General features: G+C 49.8%; 1 protein-coding gene across 11 annotated transcripts in view; it reads right to left on the bottom strand.

The window, feature by feature from the left end:
* Positions 1-25,674, bottom strand: part of LOC140904058 (zinc finger protein 385C) — a 195,057-nt gene that overhangs the window by 28,085 nt on the left and 141,298 nt on the right. For 6 of the 11 annotated variants that reach the window (XM_073326288.2, XM_078850756.1, XM_078850755.1 and 3 more), the window contains one exon: positions 8,770-8,912. In XM_073326288.2, coding sequence (XP_073182389.1) covers positions 8,770-8,912 — 143 coding nt within the window. Of the gene's footprint in view, positions 1-8,769; positions 8,913-20,778; positions 23,780-25,674 lie in introns of those variants that run through there. The other 5 variants (XM_073326275.2, XM_073326280.2, XM_073326273.2 and 2 more) reach the window with 1 other exon arrangement.

A 25,674-nucleotide genomic window follows, 5' to 3' on the forward strand; every position in this document is an offset into this window, starting at 1 on the left:
CTTGGGGCCGGAAGGTGGGCAAATGATTATTATTTTTATTATAAAAGTACCAGATTTTGATGCCTGGTCAAGCTTTGGGCCAGACTCCCAGTGGGTTTAAATGGGCATTTTTCCATCGACTCCAACAGAGCTACACTCATTGAGACCAGCAGAGCAGCTGAGAGACAGGCTCTGCGGGCACTTGTTAAAGATTGTTCAACTATTTAAATCAGATGGATTAATAGCAAAGGGGGAAAAAATCCAACCCATGGGGAGAACAGATCTGATTGGCTCTTTATTACTACACTGAACCTTCTGAGGGGGCGGTGATGAGAATGCAGGCTCCACACCACAGAGACAAAAGGGTACTAGACAATTTGGTATTTTAATGATCAAGGGTCCTTGATGCTACGTGCTAGAGGTTTACACGCCTATTAATTAACACTAAATTACAGCCTCTCAGAAAGCTTCACTTTCCATTTTGGACTCTTCCTATAAAGTATCCTCCATTAATGTCAAAACCACAGGACATTTTAACTGTCCAATCAATTTTTATTCAGTTCATATTCTCTTTAATTGCGCTAGTTCATCATGAATTCATTCAGCATCTGGGGATGTGCCCTAGCTGCCTCTCTAACCCTTTGAAGCCCCAGTCTGCAGCCATGAAGGGGCAATTAAAGAAAAGTTACCCCTTCCCCAGATGGATTCTTAAACTACTTGTTTAAGGAGATGAAACGGACGGCCCGTTTCCCAGCAGATTGGGTCTTCACACTGTTCTACAACCACTTCATCATCATGCTCTTTTCTGGTGTCTTCCCATCACGTGATCTTCTGCCCTCACTGGCTGGGTTCTTTCAGAGTAACAGAGGAGTGGCACATCCCAAAGTCATTACTTCACATTCCCAGACATCTTTGGGGAAGCCACAGGGCTCTTGGCAGCTCTGAGTATCGGCTGGACAACAGATATTCGCCTGAGCTTTCCGTTCCATTCCTTAAGACACACAGTCTCCTACACGTCCCACCAGGGAACTCCCTGCCTCACTGGATCTATGTCATATGAGACATGACTAATAAATGACCCTGCAGTAAAGTTCTGTTATACAGAGGCACAAGGGGGTAGGACTCTTGGGTTCCACTCCCAGTTCTGACAATGATTTCCTATGTGTCCCGGGGCAAGTCACTTGCAAAATCTGCTCTTGTGTAGAAGAGCCCAGTGTGGATTACTTACAGCCAGGTTAAAGGAGCCTGAACACGCCTTGTACTGTGCAGGGAGCTGGATTTCAGAGGAGATAAGCACCCACAACTGCCACTGATACCAGCTGCGGCTACTCAGGACCGCTCCAGATCAGACCTGTTAACCCCTTGGCTTTGGACTGCCCCATCTGTAGAATGGTGGCAACAACATCCAGGCTCCTGTGGGTACTTAAGAGTTTGTTAAGTGGTTTGATTCATAGATTGCTAGATTGCAAGGCCGGATCATTGGGATCATCTAGTCTGGCCCCAGAACATCCCCAGACTAATCCCTAGAGCAGAGCTTTCAGAAAAACAGCTACTCTTGATTTAAAAACGGACAGTGACGGAGGATCCTCCACGACCCCTGGGTCGTTACTCTCACTGTTCAAATTTTCAGCATTACTTTCAGTCTGAATTTGTCTAGTTTCAACTCGCAGCCATTGGATCACGTTAGACCTTCCTCTGCTAGAGTGACGAGCCCATTATTACTTATTTGTTCCCCAGATAGGTGCTTATAGACGGTAATCAACTCACCCCTCCTCTTTGTTCAGATACATAGACTGAGCTCTTTGAGTCTATCGCTGTAAGGCAGGTTTTCTTATTCTCGTGGCGCTTTTCTGACCCCTCTCCAATTTATCAACCTCCTTCTCGAATCGTGGGCACCAGAACTGGACACAGGGTTCCAGCAGCGGTCGCACCAGTGCTGAACACAGAGGTTAAATAACCTCTCTCCACCCAGCCAACATTCACCTGGTTATGCATCCCAGGATCACATTAGCTCTTTTGAGCACTCCAGCACACGGAGCTCTTAAGTTTGAGGCTCCTAGGGGTGGCTTCCTCTCCTCTCCCTGCTGGCAAGTACCTCTGAGCGCTGTGCGTTCACTGGCTGCTGCTCCCACCACCATTCATCTGTAGGGAGTAACACCTGTAGGGAGGGTGTTCCCACACGACCCGTCATCTCTAATGTGGGGCTCACGGCAAGAACCCATTCTGCCCCTGCACTGGGCCCGGGGAGCAGCGCTGAACTGGCTAACTCCAAAGGGAAAACATGCTTGGGGCAAGGGAGCTTCCACCCCGTTTCAAGAGACCTTGTTTCCAGACATGAAGTTTGGAAAGCGCGGCATGAAACCACTGCCTCGGCCATCCCTGCAGCCACTGCCACGTCCCATCCAACGCTGAGTGAGATCAGACCCAACTGATGTCTCTTGCCAGCTCATTTAATTGTTCTGGACACAGATATGCAAAGATTTCCCAGAATGCCGGGACACAGGTCCTGCTCTCGGGTTACATGAAGCTGTTTGCAGCAGTAAGTCCCATATGTACGATGGGATGCCATCTGTCCCTTCCCTCTATCGACTTACACTAGTCACATGGCCTCTAGTACTGCGGCTCTGAGCATTTCACAATCTGTTATACGCATTGATCCTCCCCAACCCTCCTGTGAGGCAGGGCAGTGCTGGTCATCCTCATTTTACAGATGGGGGACTGAGGGACTAGTCCAGGGAACTGGACCTGGCCTCGCACTCTAACCACTAGGCCATCCCCACCGTTCGGCTCCTTCACAACAATAAACACTTAACTCACATCTAGCACTATCACTTCGCTGTGCAAACGCTCCTTCGCTCGTCCGTGCAACGCCCTGGGGAAGCAGGCCGGCCAGAATGATCCCCATGTCACAGATGGAGAAACTGAGGTACAGAGAAGTAAAGTGACTTCCCTCCTCAGAGTCAGAGCGGGGAAGTGAACCCAGGAGTCCTGGCTCCTAGACCCCTGGAACAACGCTCCACTCTACAGCCAAGAATTATTGCAGCTGCAGATGCTGAGGGTTTCATAGCTGTTTCACCCCTCACCATTTCTTGTATTCAAAAGTCAAATCTAATGTTGAGTTTTGAAAAGGCGTTCGGCAGTGGGCCATGCAGTGCATAGCTGTTCTGTGGAGCCGGTCTGCTCCAGTCACCCGCCTGCACTGCAGATATCGAATGACACTCTGTCTCTGCATCTTTGTTCCATCAGGCAGATCGGCAGAGAACTGTGTTTTTAGCACACAGAGAACTTTGCTAGAAGCACAAAACGACTCCTTTCGGTGGGTGACGCTGAATGGTTCCGACACTTTGATGCCACCTGAGAATTCTTGTGCTTCTACTTAAAAAAAACTTTCTTCCAACTTCTGCAGCCACAGACATTGGACTGGAAAAGCCCTGGCATAACCCTGGCTAGTCTCCTCCCACAGATGAGTGCTGGATTGTACCCCCTACAGTCTATTCTCTGTGGCACCAAGAACACCTTTGGAAAAGTAAAATGTGACACCATGTACTTCTCCTGGCCTATGCTAAATACAGCTCTGCTGACGGATCTCTGCATTGAGAGCGTACGTACCAATTCCCAGGGCTCAGGAGTGTCTGGTCTGACGTGATTTTCATTTACAGATTCCAGCAGAATTAATTGGAATGCATCAGGAGTCTTCTGTCCCCATCTCCAGAGAGAACTCACATGAAAGCAGAGAGGCGATTCTGGGTACAGTGCATCCAGAGAGCAAATGTCTCTGCTTTATAGTCAATTCCTATTGACTCAAATTACTCAATTTATCCCCGGGATGTTCCTCTTGATATAAATAGAGATCTCCTCGTTGAACTTCCTGCCAGCCACCGAGGTCAGAAATGGGAATTCAGAGGGACAACGTCAGTTTGGACTGTGCCTTCTGGTATTGTGGTTTTGCAAGACACTGTTAGATTTTGGGGAACTCAATGCAGTCACAGCCAGAGAGTGCCTCCTGAACACGATCCACTGTCTCTTTATTATACTGGGTTTTTGCTCTAAGGAGCAAGAGCGCACAGCTCGGCAAGATTTGCTTTGCTCCACAGTAGAACATCTGCTGGGTTCATGAGAGTCTTGTGACCTGCCCAGCATGCAAAGGATTCAGCTCTGCGGTAACAAGCAACTCTCCCTCGACGCTGTTCCAGTGGGGTGGGGGTGACTATTACAGAACATTTCCTGGGCTGGAGCAGGGCCAGCACATGGGCTTGGGGTCAGAAGGTGCAAGTTCACTGACACGGGTGGAGTTGCTCTCTCCTTGCACCAACTCTGAATATGACCCAGTGTAGCTGGAAATCTGAAATCTAAAGGACGAACAGCTTTTCTTTCTTCCCTTAGCGTATACTTGAGGCTCAGCAGCCAGATGGACTCGCTGAGCTGTCGGCATGGCAGATTAGATGGGAAAGGGAGATAAGGGAACACCAGGCTGACTTCCCCTGGTGCAACGAAGCAATAAATGGAGCTGGAGTCCAGCTGCCCTCCAAGAAAAGGCCTTTGCTGTCATCCTCTGTAAAGCCGCCTGCCTTTTTGGGGCCTCTGAACTTTCTGCCCCCTCCCCCCCCCCGGTCGGTGCTTCATCCCCCACTTCCTCCGTGTGGCCAAATTCCTCCTTATTCCTGCTGCGACCAGGACCTGCCTCAACTCCTGCAATGCCAGCCTGAGGGCTTCATCAGATGCTGCTCTGCAGCTGGGACGTCTCAGCCACTCCAGGAAGCCAGGCCGGTTCCAAACGTAGGTCCTGTCGCTCCACTCACTTCCTCAACCTCCCCCACGCATGGAGGGAGCGGGGCTGTTTAAGGGCAGCCCAAGGAGGAGGTAACAAGGATCCCCCCTGCCTGGCCCAAGGACTATCACATTGGACGCTTCCACACAGAAGCAGCTGAAGTCTGTGACACCTTCTGTCAGGCCCGGAGGAGCAGATTACTCAATAGGGGTCTACGCGCCCTGCAGCGGACACGTCTGGTCCGGGTAAGCAGTAACTGCAGGAGGCATGGAAGCCATCCCATGTGCTGCGGCAGCACTAGGCTGACGCGCCACTTAAATCCCACGTAAGGGCTCGAGCCTGCGAGGTGCTGGGCAGAAAACTGCTCCAAGTTCAGGGTGTGCTTAAGAGCTTTGCTGGATCGAGGCCAGAATGCACCGCACCTCCCGGGATCCAGCCTGGAGGATCTCGTAGGCCCTACGCTGAGTCTCTGCACTGGCATGAACCTGACCCAGAAAAGGGCTGAAAATCCCTTTAAATCTGACCCCTGCCCAAGCTGAAGGCTCAGCCTTGCTGAGCCGGGAACCCGGCTGCTGTTTCTGGTAGGCCTGCTCCAGAGGCTAGCTCCTTCCTCCCTGGAACAATTTCCTCCTGCTGGATGGCGCAGAAGATTTTCCACCATTCTGTTCTGTAGTGAGTACGGTGCTGGGTCCGGGGGTGAGCTGAGGTCCCTGCAGCCTGGACTCCTCGTTGCACAGAGGAGGGACAAAGCAGGCGGAGAGAGGGCGTGCTCCTGCTAGTCCTGATCCCTGCCTCGGAGAGACCCTCTCCAAAGGGCCAGGGGAGCTGAGTCACTACAGCCCCATCAGCCACAGGTCAGGTGGGAACGACTTTCACCAACTCCCAGCCAGGGCTGGATTTGAACGGGTCCCCCAGTGCTGTAAGATTTCCATTGAGCGCAGACAGCTTTATCACAGGTTCCCACTGTGCTTAGAGCTACTTACGCCCTTCTCCCTCAACCTACTCCTGGCAGGACTCGCATGAAAACATCTTGGGGTCAGAAGCAGAGCTGATCGTGAGTCCTTGTTTCCCCCTGAGGCTCTGCAGACTTTCAACGAGACCAGGAAAGCCCCTGCACAAATACGCACACACATGGCAAACTGCTCAAGAGCTTAGTGTGATCCTATCTCAGCCAGGTTTGGAGCAACTGTCTCTGCTGAGCGAAGGGACCTCGCAGAGGTGAGCCCACCACCAAAGACCTTCCTGCCAGAAGGGCAGTGGAATGTCACCGGCTCATGCTGCAGGCGGAGATGGTGTTTCAAGCAAACACAGGGGAAAGGAATTTTCAAAAGTTTCATTTAAAAACAAAACAACAACATGACAACAGGACACGTGCCTGGGGGAGGTGGGAGGGCCAGCCAAGGAGCATAAGGAACAGACTGGGTCAGTTTAGCTGCTGGCTCTGATTGCTCAGAAAAGGAACATGGGCAAAAATGGCTGTTAATAGCATCAGCAAAACCATCTTCTACTGTAACCCGGCATTCTAGCCCCGGAGAGAGAGGGGCTAAAGCTGGGATTTTAAGGAGTCCATGGGAGTTTGGGGCTTGAATCCCAAAGTTAGTGGGAGTTGGGAGCCTACCCCCCCCCCCAACATCTTTGAAAATCTTCCCCTAAATAAGCAGCAATAATCACCTGCACTTCCATAGCATAGAAGTAAAGTAATTTACAAGAGGACAGTCAGTGTCGCCCCCTCTGCCTAGGAGAGGGGGAATGAGGCACAGTGAGGTTCAGAATCCACTCGTGTTCTCAAAATCAGAGGCCTAAAGGTGCCTAAGTAGCCACACGAGTGCAGCTTCATTTTCAGCTGTGCTGAGCACTCAGAGCTCCCGGGGAAGTGAAGATTTCAGTGAGTAACTTTAATAGGTTACACAGCCCGAAGGAACCACTGTGATGATCTAGTCTGACCTCCTGCATAGCACGGGACAGAGCACAGCCCTGGAGTCATTCCCCTTTTGGCCGACATGTTTGCAAAGTTTGTTCTAACTGACTTGCCCATGTTCACCCAGCAAACCGGGGCAGAGTCCGGAACAGATCTCAGGTCTTCTGTCTCTGTACTCAGCCCGTTAGACCACAACGTTTCCTCTTCAAAGAGGTGATTCACCAAGTCTTTGTATTTCTAACGTCTACTATTCCATCAAGTCAGAGATGTGAAAGACCTACTAGGACAGGTCAAGTCCGTCTCCCAGCAAGTCAGGACAGAGTCTCCAATGGAGGATGCAAAATTGGGATTGGCTCTCTTTCATGCTGTCCTCCAAGCACCATCGACTCACTTTCTCAGCTGCCCTATGGGCGTCCATTCACATGCTGCATCCCCATTGAATCCCATGGGCCATCACTGCAAACACCAGTCCAGATTCTTCCTTACAGCTGGCTGGCAAATTATTCCCCCCCCGAAAAGTTTTAATGAAAAAATAATAATAGTTTTTGACAAAAAAATGTGTAATTGAAAATTTTCATATGAAATCCAAAAATTTAAAACCAACCTTGTGCTGGGAGGGTGCGGGGAGAGAAATGTGAAAATCTCCATTTAGTTGAAAAAGCCATTTTCCAATGGAAAAAAGGTTTAAATGAAATTTTTTGCAACCAGCTACCGGAAGAGGCCCCTGAAATTCCCTGATGGTTAAGGGGCAAAGGAGGAGGAGATTAGAAGCCTGAGACATTATTATATAAGTATCACATAACCGAGGCCAGGGCTCGCCTGCAGATTGACCTTGACATTAGTAAGCTAACAAGAGACATTATGCAATGAGCAAAGCAGGACTGACAACAAAACCTGGATAGATGACAGCTGACGGATTCCTTGTACCCTTAGATGCTCTTTTCTGTGTTTAAACTCATAAAATTACTCTCCAAAGCTACTTTATTGCGATTGATTCTGGGAGCAAAACCCAATTGATTTTGGTCGAAATGAAGCATTTTAAAAACGTCTGTTTATAATAGAGATGAATGGAGCCTTGTGGGATTGATCTCGGCTGCATCCCTGTTTCAAAAGATGTGTGTCTCCTTGGTCAGCGTCAGAGCCCGCCTCCCTCTGCAGCAATGGACCCACTGAGCCCTCTCATCCAGAGTTTTGCAAACGTGCGACCCTTCCGGCTAAGAGTGACAAGTGCACAAACTGGCGGGGGCAGTGTCTCGCTCAGAAGACCCCTTTGGCAACCCAGGAAATTAGCGGGCTGGTGCGGAGAGTGGTGAGCCTGTGATTGGTAGCGAACAGAACAATAAGGGCTCTGCACGAGAAGGGATTTACAGGACGATGGGATTAATGAGAACAAGGCAGCCTGGCTCAGTGGGTAGGGCACTGAGTTGGGACACAGGAGATCTGGGTTCTGTCCCCTGCTCTGCCATTAATGTGCTCTGTGACCGTGAACAAGTCATGCTGCCTGTTGCCCTTTCTGGGACCCATTCAATACCATCTGGCACAGAACTTTGCCAGTCACGGGTAAAGGCAAACGGGCACCTTCGGTCTGGGCACCCAGGTATCTGATTCAGCCAAGTGTGTATTCATGTGGGGGTCAGGCTTTCACAAGGGTCCAGCTCCCATTGCTCTTGGCAGGAGCTGCTGGACTGTCAATCTGGCCCAAACTGTGGGAGTTTAGTGCTTCTGAAAACAGCGGGTGCCCAGAGGCCAAACCCTGCCGGGAAGGGAGCCCAGCTCCCTCCAAAGCCAGATTCCCAGCATCTCCCAGGAGTGATGCCCTGAGTCCATCTGTGCTCACCTAGAGCGACTGGCATCATGGCCCAACGAACAGTTATTCCCTGGCCAACGTGCTCCTTTTCACCACACCCTCATTTTTGGAATATTCCTTCCCCACTCCCTGAACATGGGAAGCACTTGACGGGGTTACGTTGTGAGCAGGGACGGGTTGTCTGTCCTTGCTGGCATCCCGCCCCCCCCGCACCCGTGGGCTGCTGTGTTTCAGATGCGGAAGCACAGATCTCCCCCATTCCAGCCTGAAAGGTCTTTGAGCCCCGCAATAACTCACCGTGTTGAAGTTGGGGAACAGGTTGAGCGGGGACGTCCCATTGAGTCTAAAGGTCAGGAAGTGCTTGATGTCCAGTGGCGGGTGTAGGGGTCGCCCAGGAATAGACAGCGATGCTAGGAGGGGGCTGCTGTGCCCAGATGGTCCTACACAGCGAGGGAAGGAGACATAACGTTGAGATTTTTCTTAATTAAATCACCTGGAAAAGGGCAAATGCAGACTCTGAAACTTTGAATTAAAATGGTGTTTTGGCGTTTTGTTTTAAATACATGAAATTACATGATACTGACATGAAGAGGGAATTTTTGTGCCTTGAATTGGTTCAAAGTGTCCCCCAGGGAAACGGAAACATTTCAAACCACGGTCTTTTTGTTTTAAGTTTCTCATGTTAAAATCCCAGTTTTCCCACCTAGCTCTAGTAACCTTCACAATGCCCACCGCGAAATCCTGGGGCCTCTCCCCCTCCAAGGGGATTCTGAGTAGGCACAGGGGAGTGCTCTCGCAGACCCTATGCAGGCTGGGGCCTCTGATTGTAGGCTGCTTGGGGCGGGGACCTGGACTTCTTTTGAGTCTTATCCAACTCCGAGCACACGGACACTTAAAACTCTAGAGCCAACACGGTAAGAAAAGCAATGGAGATGCAGAGGCAGTAGCTAGACTCGCGAGTCACAGAGGAGGAGGGAGGTATATGTCCCCTGGCTAGGAGGTTATGCTAAGATTGTCAAAGGAGTTTGACTTCCAGTGGATTTTGAATGCCTCATCTGAGCTTTAGGCACTGGGGAACAGCCTCAGTTCTCCTCCGTCACTAGCTAGGGTTAGAAATACAGCTGATGGTGTGCGCCCGCTGCCTCTCCCCACCAGCCCTCCCTGATGGGTTATTAGCGTCCATAATAGAAACAGCCACATCCCGAGCCCCACGAACCAGCTCCCCAGGCTGCTGCACGCCCTCCCCAGCAAATTAACGGTGAGCACTGGTGTGTGATCTAAAAATAATCTAAAGTAAATAAAAATTTTTTTGTAGGAACTGGGGAAAACCGAATAGGTTCTAAGCAGCCAGAGGCTCTTCTGGAACCTGAGCAGAAACTGGATTTCAATAACCAGATCTGAGCTGAAAGACGAATGTCACATGGCATCAAAATCAAAGTCACTGCCCCTCACCCATTGAATCTGCTTTTCCTCCCTTTGCTTCGCCTGCTACTTTCGTTCCTTTTCAGCAGCTGTAAGGCGGAGGTTCTGAGTGCGGCTTAAGGCACAGTGCACGGGACCTCCCCATGCCACCCTGGTGGGAGGCTTTGCTGTGAATACAGCTGGAGCAGGGCTGGTAATTCCACTTATTCCTTGTGTGGCTGCTCAGCCCAGAGAGCACCTGGGTTTGAGCACGAAAGGGGAAGGGGCATGAAGACTTTAAGGAGCCCGGATTTCCCAACTCTGTGCAGATGAGCTAAGGGAACTGACCCCAGGAGTTATGGACAACTGATGTAACAGAGCTGCTGGGCCTGAGCCTCAGTGCCGTGGCTGCTGTGCTGGGGGCATGGGCTGAGATGACGTCTTCCCGCCCTCTGCCCTGGCTGCTGTAAGTCAGAGCAGCGTCAGGGCTGCTCTAACATCGCTCTGCTTCCCTGGAGGCCCGATAACAGCGATCACACAGTTCTCTCCTGCCACGTCCCTGAGCTGCGCCCTAGGCCAGCGGTGGTGAGCAGGGCAGATGTACAGCCCTGATGCCACCAGGGGAGCCCCCCTGTGCAGAGATGATTCTCAGGCCCCCCCTTTGCAAGGTCCCTTCAAACACCCGAGCTGCTCTGGCAGCAAAGAGGGGTCACATCGTTAGCCAGGATCCGGCTCCCTGATGCCAAGGGGTGAGGCGGGCAGGGCTCGGTCAAAGCAACCTGGGAACTTCACTCTCCTAAACACACAGGGGGCCCCTCCAGGCTCAGTGCTGGGGAGTCCCTTGGGCAAAGCGTTCCCCGCAGGGTGTGGAGCCAGGCCAAGGCACCCCACCCCACATACACCCCCCACCTATGGGGCTGTGTGGGGAGCCCTTTGCACCTTGGACAGGATCCCTGCTCTGGTCCCACATGGTCCAGTGTGGGAGAGGAGGAGGTTGGCAGAGACACATTCAAGTGAGTTCAGGGGCCCTCGGTGAAGGGGCTGAGGCCTCCGTTCCAGGCTATCAGCTGGAAGAGCCGCTGCAGAGAGGCTGCAGGGGAGCCCCCCGAGACTGCACAGCCAGTCTGGACACGGCAGGAGAGGATGCCGCCCTCCAAGCTGAGCAGGGATGCCCATTCAGCCCTATTCTGAACATCTGCACAGGCTCCTGGGAGTGCTGGCTCTTTGGGTGGAGCTTATTTTGTGGGCAGAGCTTGGAAGAACACTGTTGCTCTCCCCAATCGACCCCTGGGTGGGGATTAGGAAGAAATTTCCCCTTTTGGGCAGGTCACTCCATAACTGCCCAGCAGGGGATCTTGCACCTTCCTCTCCCCAGCTGGTGCCGGCCACTGTCAGAGAGCAGGGACTGAAGTGACTGGACCATGGACCTGTTCCGCTATGGAAATTCCCATGTGCCCATCTTGCTTATCAAGGAATAAGTACCCACTGACCCTCTCGGCAGGAAAACGCAGCGTCTACCTTTCCCCTTTAGGGTTAGTTTATTTTAGGCCTCCTGTCTCCAATGCTTCTTGGACGATAACTTTGAAAACTCCTCAGCTGATGAAGGCATGCTGGCTTGTTACCGTGGAGTGCTACGTTTATTGTTGCCATAAACCCCACCGTTCACTGCAGAAGTGAAAACGTTACGAGCGCTGTCCTGCCCCGCGTGCTCGCTGAGATACAGCGAATCAAGCTGGCTGCATCGTCCCCGGGCCGGGCCACAGATAACTAGAGGGGAGGCAGGAGCTGACAACCAGCTTTAAATCACACAAAGACGCTCAGAGAGTTCAGAGACATTCCAATATAACAAGACACATTTCTGTTCTAAAGAGATTCCAGTGGCTTTAAATGAATCTCCAGAATCACAGCCATGCCATTAACAGAGCCATACAATGAGCTTGGCACGGCTGCTGTATTTGCATAACAGCAGAACTATGACTGACAGCATGGAGGCTCATCAGAAGCTTAACAGTGGGGTCTGGACGAGGTCTTATCTTTGCAGCTCTGCTTGCAAAAAGTCTGGTCCTTCCAGAGAAAGGAGGTGGGTTTTGAACACCGCGTTCAGCTTTGGTCGCCCCATTTCAAAGAAGACGCATTGGGCTACTTCTCCAACCTGTAAGGCCGCGGAGAAGCTCTGGGCCTGCTACAGGAACACAAACCTTTTCCCTCACCCGAAAGAAATGTGACGGAGCAGAACGTGCAGTAACTAGACCACCACCCCCCACCCCATGTTCTCATAGATCACGGCTCATCCACTATCTCCCAGCGCTTTCCGGAGGAGGGCAGTAACGCTATCCCCATTTTACAGCTGGGAAAAACACAGGCACAAAGACATGAAACGCTTCACCCGAGGTTCCCCAGCAGGCTAGCACGTGAGCTGGGAACAAGACCCACATCTCTACCCACTGCCTCTCCATTATTACTGGGACGGCAGCAGGCGCGGGGGCGCTCCTCAAAGGCACAAGTGGCAGCGAGGCATTTAAATCTCATTGGTGAGATCCTGGCCCCGGTGAAATTAACGGCAAAACACCCATTGACTTCAGCCGGGCCAGGATTTCACTTGTGTCTTTCGTACTCCCCCTCCAGAGTCACTTCAGACCCGAAGACTCCACTCCAGCATCCCATGCCTGTTCAGAAACGCACTTAAGCATGTGCCTAATTGTTCTGCCAAACCAGGGCCTTCACCTGACACCGGCCGTTCTTTCCATGTATTTCAGATTCCTCACTGGCAACAGCCTGGCGTATTGGGGAGCCAAGAGGAAAATCTGAAATTCCAAGTTCGCAAGATTGTTGAATTTCAGAATAAAAAGCGTGACACACTGGCCCTCCAGGCAAAAGTGACCTCTTTCTGGGAGAATGCACATATTCATTTCTTTCTCTTTATAGGCGCTATCCCTGAGCCAGTTCTAACTCCAGGGTAAAAATTACAGTTTGCTTCATCAGGCGTGCATTGATTGAATTAATTCCAAAGTCACCCAGGAGGGAAATCTGGGAAACAGCTTAAAAATAAACAAACAAATAAATAAATAAATGGAAAGGAGAGAAGAAAAAGGCAAAACCCAGCAAAAAATGGGTGAACGGCACATAATGAATGTTCTGGGGCGTGAAACGGTATTTCTGCATCGCATCGTCTGAGCTGGCGTGGCACAGCATCCGGCCGGATCGGTGCCCCCTAGGGAGGCCCCCGCATCCCACCCTTTTACATGCTATTATAATACTAGACCAGAAAGCAGCATCAGTGTGACTGGATTCGGGACTGGGCTGCGAGGGCATCTGCTCACCTTTGTCTGTAAACTTCGAAATGTTTTTTTTTCTGCTTTGTTATTTGTAAAGAACGTTGACATTCACCTGGTGAGGAATGATGCCGGTGAATTGGCTCTGCCTCTGTCGACGGTTAACGAGCTAATCAGTGACTGCAGCTCTGCAGCGCTGGTGAAACGTGGCGGCTGCTAGCTCGGTGCCCCTGACGTGTGGGGCCGGGAGCGTCGTTATTGCCACAAGAAGAGTGCTCGTAACTAAGCTACAGACAGTCGCATGGTTTGGTGGGGACAATTTTCAGAAAAGAACTCCCTGGGAAAACCCACAGTAACAGGCACGTTCTGTCTGCGAGCAATAACGACGGGCAACACTTACGTTTGTGCTGAACCTTAAGCCTGGGCTTCTGTGCTTGGCTGAATCAGGGACTTGGTTCTCGTTTCCCGGAGGGGGACTGGTACCTAGGTGATTCTTAGTACACTAGACCTACCCTAGATCAAGACCTCATTGTGCTGGGTGTGATACAAATACATACGAGATTGTCCCTCACCCTCAAGCCGTCCAAGGCAGACAAACAGTGGGAGAAAAGCTGAGTATGAATATTCTTATCCCCATTTTGCAGAGCTGGGAACTGAGCCACACAGAGTTAAGGGACTTGTCCAAGGTCACACAGCAAGTCTGTGGCAGAGCTAGGAACAGACTCCAGACTTCCTCCCCGATCTCAGTGCAGCATCTTCCACACAAGATTCTCTGTCTCTCCCCTTGAGTCTGTCAGGCTGATCAACAGGCCATATTACTCATGCTGCACAGAGCAGTGTTATCTAGTGGTTAGAGCACAGTGGTTTGAGCCAGCACTCTTGGTTTCTTCTACCTGCTCTGCCACTGACTTGCTCCGTGTCCTTGGGTAAGTCACGTCACCTCTCCGAGCCTCAGTTTCCCTAACTGCCCAGAGGGGATTATTAGAGGCATTCAGATACTGTACTGTGGTGACAAGTGGGGTATAAATGCAGCTGGAGAAAAGGACAGACAGAGATGGCAACAGACCACCCTGATCCATCTGCAGATAACGTACCCCCCAAATGCCATACGTCATATCTGGTGCAGTATGCATAACTAGAGAGAGAAGGATTCGGGAGTGAACAGGTTACTCAGAACCACTGTCACCATTTGGTGTAACCCACAGATTGTGACTGTGCAATCAAGCCTATTTCTCAGGGTGGAAGCCGCTTGTTTCTGCACCCAGTGCTTAGAAGTCCAAGCAGATTGCAAGACGAATTGTCTCTCTCCTGTATCACCATGTGTCTGTAACCTGGAGCCTCACAGAAAGACCTGAGCTGATGATCCAGCTAGACAGCTTGCCTCACAGCTTCCACTCCATGCCGTCCCGGTTTGGCCTCGGAAAGGTTACGAAAGACGACAATAAAACCTGTAACAATGCGTCCCCCCCATCTAAAAAAGGGAGGCGAGGGGGACGCTTGTCGGAGCGGAAAAACTGCCGGGATTGGAATAACAGGAGTGAGCACAGCTGTAAACATGGGAATAATTTCCCACGCTTCGTGAGCTGCCAGACATTGGCTGGCAGAGCCTCACAACATGCAAGAGAGGCAGGGAAGCGTTATCTACCCCCAGAAAGGGAAACTGAGGCCCAAGCTGCTCTTAAAACAGTAGTTCTTGACCTTTTTCATCCTGAGACATCTCCCTCACCCGTTTCTATCTAGCTGGGACCTCCTTCCCCTTCACAATAGGGGAAGGGCAGGGCAGTCGTGACCTTCCCAGCTGAAAACCCACATCCTCGGTCACACAGGTGTAGGATGCAGACGTCCTAACTTCCAACCCCTGCATTAGGCTAAGCGTACATTCCCTCTGTGAACAGGGACCACCGTCAACCTTTGGATCTTTCTTTATTAAGCAGGTTGTTACAGGAAGGGACCCAGCCCCAGCAGGAAACACCCTGTGTGTAGGGATTTGACCCGTCATCACAGGAACTGGGCTTCTATAGCATGGTGATGGAGCCATGGCACAGCGTTGGTCGGCTCAGTAATGGGGGAGGGGCTGGAGGGCTCACTTCCACCTGGAATGGGATTTGCATTGCAGGGGAACGTCCCCGGCTTCAGAGGGGTTTGCTCATTCCTAACCCCTCAACGAACCGCTGCCCTCCAGGAACCCAGCAGCTCCCGTCAACCGGAAGGACAATTTGCAGCATTGCATCTAGGCGGCTATCGTTACGCCAGCACCAACCTCGAATGCTGGTACACTGCTCTGGTGCCAAGCAGCGACGGTGTGAACCGCTCCACGCCCTGCAGCGGGGGGGCATGCTGGGGTAGCTACAAGCAGCTTCCTGACTGCAGACCAGCCCCTAAACACCGGCAAATTGGCACTCCCCAGCTCCTGTCCTCGGGCTGCCTTCAACAAGGTCACCCTCCTGCACAACTTCCTCGCTCGCAATGCCGGCTCTGCCCTACCTTCGCTGGGGGCGAGATGCCGGCAGCAGCGGGGGGCCGTATTTGCGGTTACTAATCAGACACGCCATTAAAATGATTTGCTTTGGCAAAAATGGCAGAGCCCAGAGCTTCATTCAGAGGAGTGGGACGTTTTGCTGATGAAGGGCGTAGATACAGGATCCTCCGAGATAAAGATCGCCCTGTTTCCCACTGGCTCAGTGCAGGTTGGTGCAGGAGTGACATTCAGGCCTTGGTTTGCTTTCTGGTTCGGCAGAGAACCCACCGCTTGCTGGGTAAATACCAGGCCCCCTGCCCTTGGGCTCCAGTTCAGGAAAGCACTTACGCACCAACTTCAGCACCATTGAAGTCAGTGGGCTTAAGTATTTCGCTGACTAGTGATGTGCTGAAATTCTAAGCCGAGGCCCCAGCAGCTGAGGCAGAGAAGCCAGAGAATGAGCCCAAATTTTCCTGCTTGAGCCCAAAAGGCAGCATTGCCCAACTTTGCACATAGGTCGCAAACACAGTGCTATACACCTAACTAGCAAAGCACCTTCCAGGGGAGAATCTTGGAGAGCCTCTGAGCCGACCTGAGATCCTACCTGTGGTCTGCCTTAGGCTCCCAACTTTGGAAATCATGCTCCTCCCGCCGAGGGGGGCCTGCACTCGCACAGATCCACAGACCTGACGGCTGGAAGGGACCACTGTGATCACCTCGTCTGACTTTGTGCATAGCGCAGGCCAGAGCCCTGCCCCAGGAATTCCTGTCCCCATTGCATCACGGCTCTTCGCCCTCCCGCCCGGGTGTCGGAAAGGACTCCAGATTTGACTTATGGACTCCGAGCAACGGAGGATTGCCCACGTCCCTCGGGAAGTTGTTCCAATGGGTAATTACCCTCCGCCCGCTTGGGAATCAGCCTGGGAGCAATTCAAACGTTTTCTGAAACTTGCTGGTTATTCAAAGCCACCTTCCCGACCATTCTCAAACGGAGTGACTTGGCTCACTCGGGGCCAGCGTGCAGGAAGCACATGCTGCTGCTGGCCACGCAGCACAATCAGGAAAGGCTCCAGGTCCTGGAGCTCTCTGGCCAGCACTTTTCCCGCAGACCACATTCGTTCCTGCACGTTATTTCCCCCCATGCTCCTTTTCCAACAGATCAGTGTAGCAGCCGCCCTGCGGACCATCCTGCCCGTGCACTCGTGACTCGCTAAGACCTGCGCCCTACCGCATGAGCGTCAATCCGGGGGGCTTACTCGTCTCAGAATTTCGAGGACACATTTTCATGGACCCACTGCTGCCATGAGCAACAGTTGGCACAGCCTCTACCCACGGCATGTGGGGACAGCAGCAGTTTATTTACACGGAAACAATCCGGTTCTCTCGTTCTCTAGACGCTCCCAACGATGTCTGTTGTCTCTCCAATTCTCTACCCCAGGATTTAAAATCTCTGCCCTCTAGTAGCTTGAACTGAATGTCACTTCAACTACTTTAATCAGACCTTTGGGAATGGTTTTCTGTCCCCACTCCCCACAGGCTGGGGGGTCAAAGCATGAGACGGCGCATGGCTGCCATTGTGCTGTGAAAGGACCTGAGCACCTGAAAGGGCGCTGAGCTTCTCAGGGTTTGGCCCAGATGATCAACAGTGCAACCCACTGCATTTTTAGCAACAGTCAGCAGATTGCAACTTCCTGGGGGTTCCTGACAAGTCACAGATTCCTCCTCAGAGCTGGGGTCCGCAGGCTGGGGCTGTGCCCAGCTCAGCGAAGTCACACTCCCCTACACAACAGCTGTTTGGGGCCAATATTCCAACATTCCACCACCATCACAGGCAACGGGGTTGGCTCCGGTGGAGGCCCACCAGAAGGCCCATATCCTGCCACTAACTTCACTGCCCAGCTCACTGCAGGATTGGGACCAAAAGATGCGCCGGTTTCTCAAAGCAGAGATCTTCCCTGCAATGATGGGGCACTGGGTATCCATTCCGAAGCCATGTGGAACAACCCCTCTCCCCACATCTGTGGCTGATACTTGGAGTAAATTCTATTCTGCTAATACTCCATATGACTCCCCCTTCTCCACTCCTTAAAGACCGAGTAACAGCTGCTCTCTTCCCTCACCTACGCATTTTAGAGAGAAAACAAATGGTAGCAAAGTCTGGTCAGTGAGATGAGCTCATGCCAAGATCTGAACATTCAGTGCAAAATCACTTATGATCCCGCAGCTCTATCCACCAAAATACAGCTGCAATCTAGTTGATATTAACAGCTATAACAAAGAACAGGGCTGGGGACATGGCTAACTCAATCACCCCTTTCAACATGCACTGAAGATTGAAATCCTTGGTTTCATTATTCCAGACAAATGGCTTTCCATGCATCTACGCAACCCAAGAACATGCTCTTCTGCTCTGACAATTACCCTGGTGTTTTATTGCGTCTTGCCACTCATATAAAATCCAATGAGTTTAGAAGTAAGAGACTTCCCTTCCCACCCACCCAGCTGCCACATCTGCAAATTCCACATTGAGAGCTGAAGTCAACTTAGGAAATTCCTTTTTCATGCATCGTCATCAATAATGAAGAGCAGGCAGGTCACATGTCACCCTTAGTGATGACTCTGCAACCAGAATGTGGACTCAGTGGGTTGTGTGGGTATAACGGAGGAAGAATATGAGCCAGCAGCGTCTTTCTCGCTGGCCACGACCTGTGACTCCCACAGGACGCAAACAGACTGTCGGATCCTTGGGTGAGTTTGAAGAATAGGCAGAGGTAAGTTAGGGACCCAATCGTGGTCTTTTTGCCTCTAAGCTGTTCAGTTCTGATCTGGAGCCATCACTTCTGCAGAGTCACTTTTCAGAATAACCTTTTCAGAAGATACAGAGACCAATTGATGGTGCATGTTCCACCAGAGCAGGCGGGTGGCCGGAATCCAGGAAGTGGGGTACACAGTGAACCTCAAAACACTTTCCAGCTCTCAGATGGCATTGTTTTTTGTCACGTTTCGCTCCACCGGCAGAGCGAGCCCCTGATTTTCAATCTGTTAAACGCAAACCTCGCTTCCACATATATGCAATAAAGTTCACCAAGGCCCCCTACTCTCCTTTAGCTCGTGTGTTCACGAGCTATCCTGAAGGTTCCCCGCTCTGAGAAGAGGCGGATAGTGACAGATGGAATACCAGGCCATACATTCTCAGAAGAGCAAACGCTTCCCTAGGAAATGCCTTTACCAGCTTGCTGGAGAAATACCTAGGGAGAGAGGCAGAAGTCAAGGGGCAGAACTGTGCCAGCTTTAGGGATAATAATTGGAACTACACAGGCCCCACAGCTGTACTTGTTATAATAATCACTGATGGCACCTTGAAGTGTTTGCTTCATTTACTCTAAGAGAGAGATGAAGGGAAGGGAAGGGAAGGGTGGTTTTGTGGTTAAGACACTGAACTGGGACTCAAGAAATCTGGGTTCAGCCACTGGCTTTGCCACAGACTCTGTGGCCTTGAGCCAGTCACTACATCTTGCTGGGCCTCAGTTTCCCCATCTGTCAGGTGAGGATAATATTTAAGGCATTCAGATACTGTAGTGTGGTGATCAGTGGGGTATAAATATAGGAGCAGAAAAAGACAGACAGGGATGGCAATGAACTGCCCTGCTCCATCGGCATATAGCGCATCCCTGATGAGTCAGACCATATGTAAGGCAGTGAAGGACTCTGGAGTGAAAGCATTACACCGAACCATTGTCACCATCTGGAGTAACCCAAGGATTGTGACTGTAAATTCAAACCTGGTTAGAACCCAAGAATATTTATTATGGTGGAAACAACTTATTTCTGTAGCCAAAAGTCGTAAGTCTAAGGAGACTGCAAGATGAATTGTGTCTCTCAACATCACTACATTTCTTGTCACCCAGCCTGTGTCTTCGTTTTAGTTACAAACTCTTCAGGGCAGGGACTTTCTTTTCCTAAACGTCTGTTCACTGACTAGCACAATGCATCCCTGATTTCAGCAGAGGCCTCTTGGTGCTGCTGGAATACACATAATAACGAAGCAAAACATGAAAAGGAGAGTGCGGTCTGAAGGGTTTTACTTGCTGGATTTACTTTACAAGCATGGAGCATTGTAGCAGCTGCTTTTGGTCCCAGGGAATTTAGTGAGATGGGGTGGGGGGAGGCGATATATTTTATTGCACCAACTTCTGTTGGTGAGAGACATGAGATTTCAAGCTCACACAGAGCTCTTCTTCAGGTAAGTCAGGTGACTTTCAGATTGGCCGTTTTGAAGTCCCCTTGTTTGTGCGGTGCGTGGGATGGACAGCACGGCAACAGAAGCAGATTTAAAGGCTTGCTTTCATTGTAAGGGAGAACGGTGCATAACCCAGTGTAGTGCTGATCCCTGACACAGATCATCAGCATCTCAGCAAGACCGGGTCGCTGATTTATTACTGCACAGTGGGCACCGAGGAGCAAATGGGGCTACGTACAAAGTGGTGCAAGTCTATTGCAGTCAGCGCAGTTACACTCATTCGCTCTCGGACTGAATTTGGCCTAATGCAGTGGCGAGAGCTGGATTCTTCGGCCTGGTCTACACCTACAACTTACATCACTCAGGGGTGTGAAAAATTTTGCACCCTGTGTGGCAAAGTGTGGCGAAGCCCCACTGTAGACGCAGCTGGGTCGACGGACCCAGCAACCTCTCGAGGGGGTGGCCTGACCACAGCAATGGAAATCCCCCTTCCGTCGCGTTAGCAAGTGTCTACGCTAGAGTGACGAAGCTGCAGCACCGTGGCTGTCCCTCTGCAGCACCCGCAGTGTAGATGTACCTGGAGCTACACCTCCAGCCCCCAAACTCCTGGAGGAGAAACACCCCACTAAACACAAGTACAGGGGGTGGCAATGGAGAGACGCTCCTGGGGACAATGTCAGGTCTGGACCCCCAGGAACGACACTGGGGAAGCATCAGGCGTCACCCACTAACACTGGGAATTCAGGCTTGATCCAAAGTCTACTGAAGTCAGTGGATAGACTCCCACCGTCTTCACTGGGCTCTGGATCCTTAGTGGGAAAACGTGCCCTGATGCATGAAATGAGGCTTGGTTCTGCCTGGTGGTAACAGGGACGGTGCTGCTCAGCATGGGAACCTGGAGACTTGGGGGATTTCTGACCTCCTAGTACAGCTAATAATGCCCAAACCCTTTGCTAAACGAGCACAGCTGTCAGGGTGCACAAGCATTAAAATGACGTGATACTTTAGATGAATGTTTTGACTTTATTGCAAATTAAAACCAGTAATAAGGGTCTTCTCCCCCTTCCCTCCCCCAAACTAAGAAAAACACCGCAAATAAGGTAAAAACAAACATAAGCCCATGTAATTAACAAAGAGGACACATGCCATGCAACATAGACTCTATCCGGACATGGTTACAAAGGTTAAAAACTTGTGTACCGACCCCATACTAACAGAGGAGCCATCTTACACTTGACTGTCCCAATGTCACTCGCTCCAAGGCGAGGGAACGTTTAAAAAAAAAAATCAATAGAAACAAAACTCAAGTTTGTCCATAAGGTAGATGTTAAAGGACCTTTTCTTTGGTTGTAAGATTGCAGAAGGCTTAGACTACAACGGAAAGGTTAGGGACAATGCACTGTTCTGAAAAGACCAGGAATTCACTGTTTATTACTTTTTTGGACCCTTGTATATAATTTATTCTGTCGTTGCACCAAAAAAAAAAAACAAAAAACCAAAGTCCTTTTAGATATCTTTGTACTTTAACACTAGGAAAGTGAAGATATATTTATTTAATATATATCTATATTTATATAAATTTATATATATATATATATATACACACACAAACATATATACACAAGGATTCATTTAAAAGTTTCTATTTCCTTGGTGATTACAAAATCACTCTCCAAATTACTTGAATTTGTAAGGATCATGAGCTGATTCCAACACTAAAAATATTTTGTGCTCAGTGCAAGGAATTTTAACAAGACACTGCTAGGCATGATGAGATGTGTGACGGACCCAGAAAGATATGCTGTCTCTTCAGTGTTCATTCTCTAGGCTCCAAAGAGAAAAAATTGGATATTTTTTGCAGAACAGAACATCAAGAGAAAGCTGCCAGGAACGGTGTGCGTAAGCAACATTATGTTTGAGCTCAAGATATGAGATTTTTTTTTGAAGGAAAGATAAAGTGAATCTAAACACAATTTGAAATTTAATAGTGTGGCTAAAACCAGCAGGAAAAATGGATATTAAACATTTCAGCTAATTCAATCAAATTTCTTTTGAGATAGCAGGACCGAAATGAATTTAAGAAAAAGCTCCCTTGTCCTGCTTCACAATAGGACTTGCTCAAAAGTTCCCGGCGCTGAACAGAATACTCTTGCAACATTCCACACTTAGCCCTAGATTCTGTAGCGCGTTTGTGTGGCTGGCTGATCGGAAATGATGGAAGAGATGAGAGTGGTAAAGCGAAGGGAAAATCGTAATAATGAGAACAAAACAAAACTCAACCCTTAGATATTCTTGCTTAAATGTAAGGCCTCACACCCTATCAGCAGGGTAACTTCATCTTGGAGTCAAAAATATTTCGTATTTTCACAGTTGATCACCCCAAAAGGTGGCTTGGTTTTCATCTTATTTAACCTGTGCCATGATGAAATCGGATTCTCTCAGACTTTCGTAATACTCGATGGCTAACGCAAAGTCAAACTCGTTAATGGTGGGCCCATCTATAGCGATTTTCATGAAGTTGGACAGGCTGGAGTCCTTCGCATAGCGCCACTGGCTGCGTTTCATGAGTTCCCGGCCCCGGTTGATCTTCTCATAGAGCACCGAGCCAAGAGGCAAGACCAGAGCAATGGCAGCCAGGACAGCAAAGTCCGGGAAGAGCTCGTGCATTTCGGAATGGCTGTAAACCAGCTTGATGCACAGGTCCTTGAAGGATAACTGGCTGAGGCTGAACACTATCCGTTTGAAAAGAGGGAAATCGTTCAGTGCCCTTTCACTCACCACCACCCGGGAATAAGCCTGCAAGAGGAAGTTCAGTTCGGTGATGCCATAGCTGCCGATATCATCCAAAGACTGGGGGTAGCACTTGGGGTTAAAGATGGCGGAGAAGGAGTTGACAGCCTCAAGAACGTGGCTAGGGAACCTATCCAGCAAGTTGCCCCGCACGCTCTCGAGGTAGGTCTCCTTCAAGTGCTCAAAGTTCTTCAGGTGCAACTTGGAGCAGCTGGCAAGCTCCACCCCCTTGTAGTAGAAACGGCTCTCATCTTCCTGGTCCTCTCGAGGATGCTCATTTATCTCGTTGAGGAACTCCTGGAAATTCTGGCCGCTTGTGGTCTTCTGGGCTTGCAGGGTGGTGGCGGTGGCAGAGACGATGGGCTTCAGGATGGAGAGATCGAAGTCCTCAATCTGGGGGAACCGACTCAGCTTCTGGAAGACGGGGAGGACATCCAGGAGGATCTTTGTGAAAGCCACGAACTGGAACTTCTTGAGCTCTTCGCAGAGGCCAAACGCCACGGGGGACCTCTGCGACTCACTCTCCAGAAGAAGCACCAACGTAGGCCATGAGGAGTCAATTGCCTCCACAGCTGGGAAGATGGAAGTCCAGTGGATGGTCTTGGGGCCCTCCAGGTCTATCTCGCATAGATCCAGGACACTCTGCAGCTCCTGGAGGCTGTTGCTCTCCCCTTTGAAGTTGGAGTAGAGTCGGTAGACAGCATCCACCGTGGTCTCGTATTTACGGACATACTCGATATTTACAACACTCTCAGCTGGCAGCAGGGAGCTCCTGTGGGACATGCAGTGCATCTCAGTGAGAAGAGGACAGATGGACTTCAGCTTGGTCCCCACCCCATTCAGCCTATCGGCCATCAGGAAAGAGCTTTCAGAGCTGAGCCACGTGATCTTCATGGTGGGAACGCCAAAAGAGTGCATCACCTCGACCGCTTTGTCCGCCACAGTGTAGGCCTCCCCAGCTGGCAGCTCAAAGCTGCCCAGGAATGTGATGGAGGTCTGCCCGTCGCACGGGGAGATGGTGGTTGTAAACATGACCAGGTTCCTGTGCTCCAAAATGTCGACCATCTCGTCCACCACCAGCCCAACGAATGGCGAGGCTTTCATCTTGTGCCTGTCCTCATTGTGAAGGACTTTAACGATCGCTGCCTGAGCCAGTTAACGAAGCAGCATCGGGGTGGGCAGGGGGAAAAAAGAAATTAAAATGAATTTCGAACCATGCTTAAAAATACCCCTAAAAGCTGCAAGGTGTCCTGACTCTGATCTCACTTAACCCAGTGTAGAGCCCTGACTCAGGACAGCATTTCAACACGGGCTTAACTTTAAGTCCCATTGACTTTCCATGAGACTTGTGGTCAAATTTTCAAAATGTACCCAAATGACTTAGCCTAAATCCCATTTTCAAAAGCACAGAAGTGGCTTAGGAGTCAATGAAAATCAATGGTACTTGGGCACTTTTTAAAAAATGTTGCTCCAAGATCCAGATGTTTAAAGGGAGCTAGGTGCCTAAATTGCTTTAAAATTGTGGCTTAAGTGATTTAGGGGCCTAAACCCCACTGACTTTCAGTGAGACTTAGGCTCCTAAGTGCCTAGATCACTTTTGGAAATGGGACTTAGATGCTTTCAGAATGTTACCTTTTGGTTCCTAGGTCACTTAGGAGTCGATGGAAGTCAGTGAGACTTAGGCACATTTGAAAATTTTACTCTGAAACACATGCTCAAAGAGAAGCACATGCTTAAACTCCCCCCCTGAATAGATGAGCTTTCCTGAACTGAGGCCTAAATTTGAAGTAACTCCACAGGACTCCCTCCGGATTTTTACACTGGGGTGACAGAGCAGCATCGAGCAGAATCTTTTACATGGAAACTACGAGGACAATTATCCAGGCAACCTTTATTTAAAAAAAATAAAAGCGACTGTATCCTACTCTACTGTCTCTTTAGGCCTTGTTCTCCTTTCATGCCAGCGTCAGAGAGGTAAATCAGACCCAAGATCCGCTGCACTGATACAGCGCTGTTCTTGCCAATTACTATAAAATACGGCAGTATTATTCATTAATATCTATACCGTGAGAGTGCCCACAGGATTCAACTAGGCAGGGCCGCTTTGTGCTTGCTGCTGAACAAACATACAGGAAATTGAAGTCTCTGTTCCAAATTGGTTTCCTTTTTTTAAATAAGGGAACTTGCTGCTCGTTTTGATAAAATGGTATTTGAAAACTCAGGCTAACACTCCTGTTCAGGAAAGCACCTGAGCAAATACTTTACTTTAGGCTTGTGCTTAAGTCCCATTGATTTCAATCAGCCATAAACACATGCTTAACATTAAGCACCTGCTTAGGTGGGATCCCAAATAGGAATGCATTCCTGAATCTCCCCCCTTACCCTACATAGTGACTCCTGAATCTCATCCTCGTTAGAGTATAATTAACATACCTAAGACCTGCTTTTTTATTTTGTTATAATTTCATCAGTTACTCTCATGCTTTAAAAACAAATCACATGCTGAAGAAGCCATGAAACTTCATGTTGTCTTTTTCTCCTTAATTCTATTTGACCCTTTTCATTAAAATACCACTGATTTGAAAAAAAACATCCTTTTTTCCCCCCAAATGCTGCAAGTACCATTAGAGGCTGAGAAATCTAATTAGTGGGTTAGTTTAGCTGCAGTAAAATAGGGTTCTTTATTTAGCTAAATGACTGGCAAACAGCCAAAATTCACTACAAATTAATTTGATTTTAACAGGCATGAAACATTTGTAAAATTAAGAAAATCCTCTCTGAACTCTTTGCCTTCAACTTGATCTTCCTGATCACCCAGTTTAGGGTAAAAAAAGGACAAAAACCCCCCACGGTGCTCTGGTATGCTAATTGATCTCTTGAGGTTTTTATCATTAAAATATTCATCATTAATTTACTGTGAAATCTGGCACATTCAAACAGGAGGGAGGAAAAAAAATGTCTCCGATTTTAAAAATGGATTCTTTGCACTTCCTTCTAAAGTCCACTGGCTGCCCATGTACACTAAACGCATGTGAACGAAT

Source organism: Lepidochelys kempii, chromosome 27 (assembly GCF_965140285.1).
Source record: "Lepidochelys kempii isolate rLepKem1 chromosome 27, rLepKem1.hap1, whole genome shotgun sequence".
NCBI lineage: Eukaryota > Metazoa > Chordata > Testudines > Cheloniidae > Lepidochelys > Lepidochelys kempii.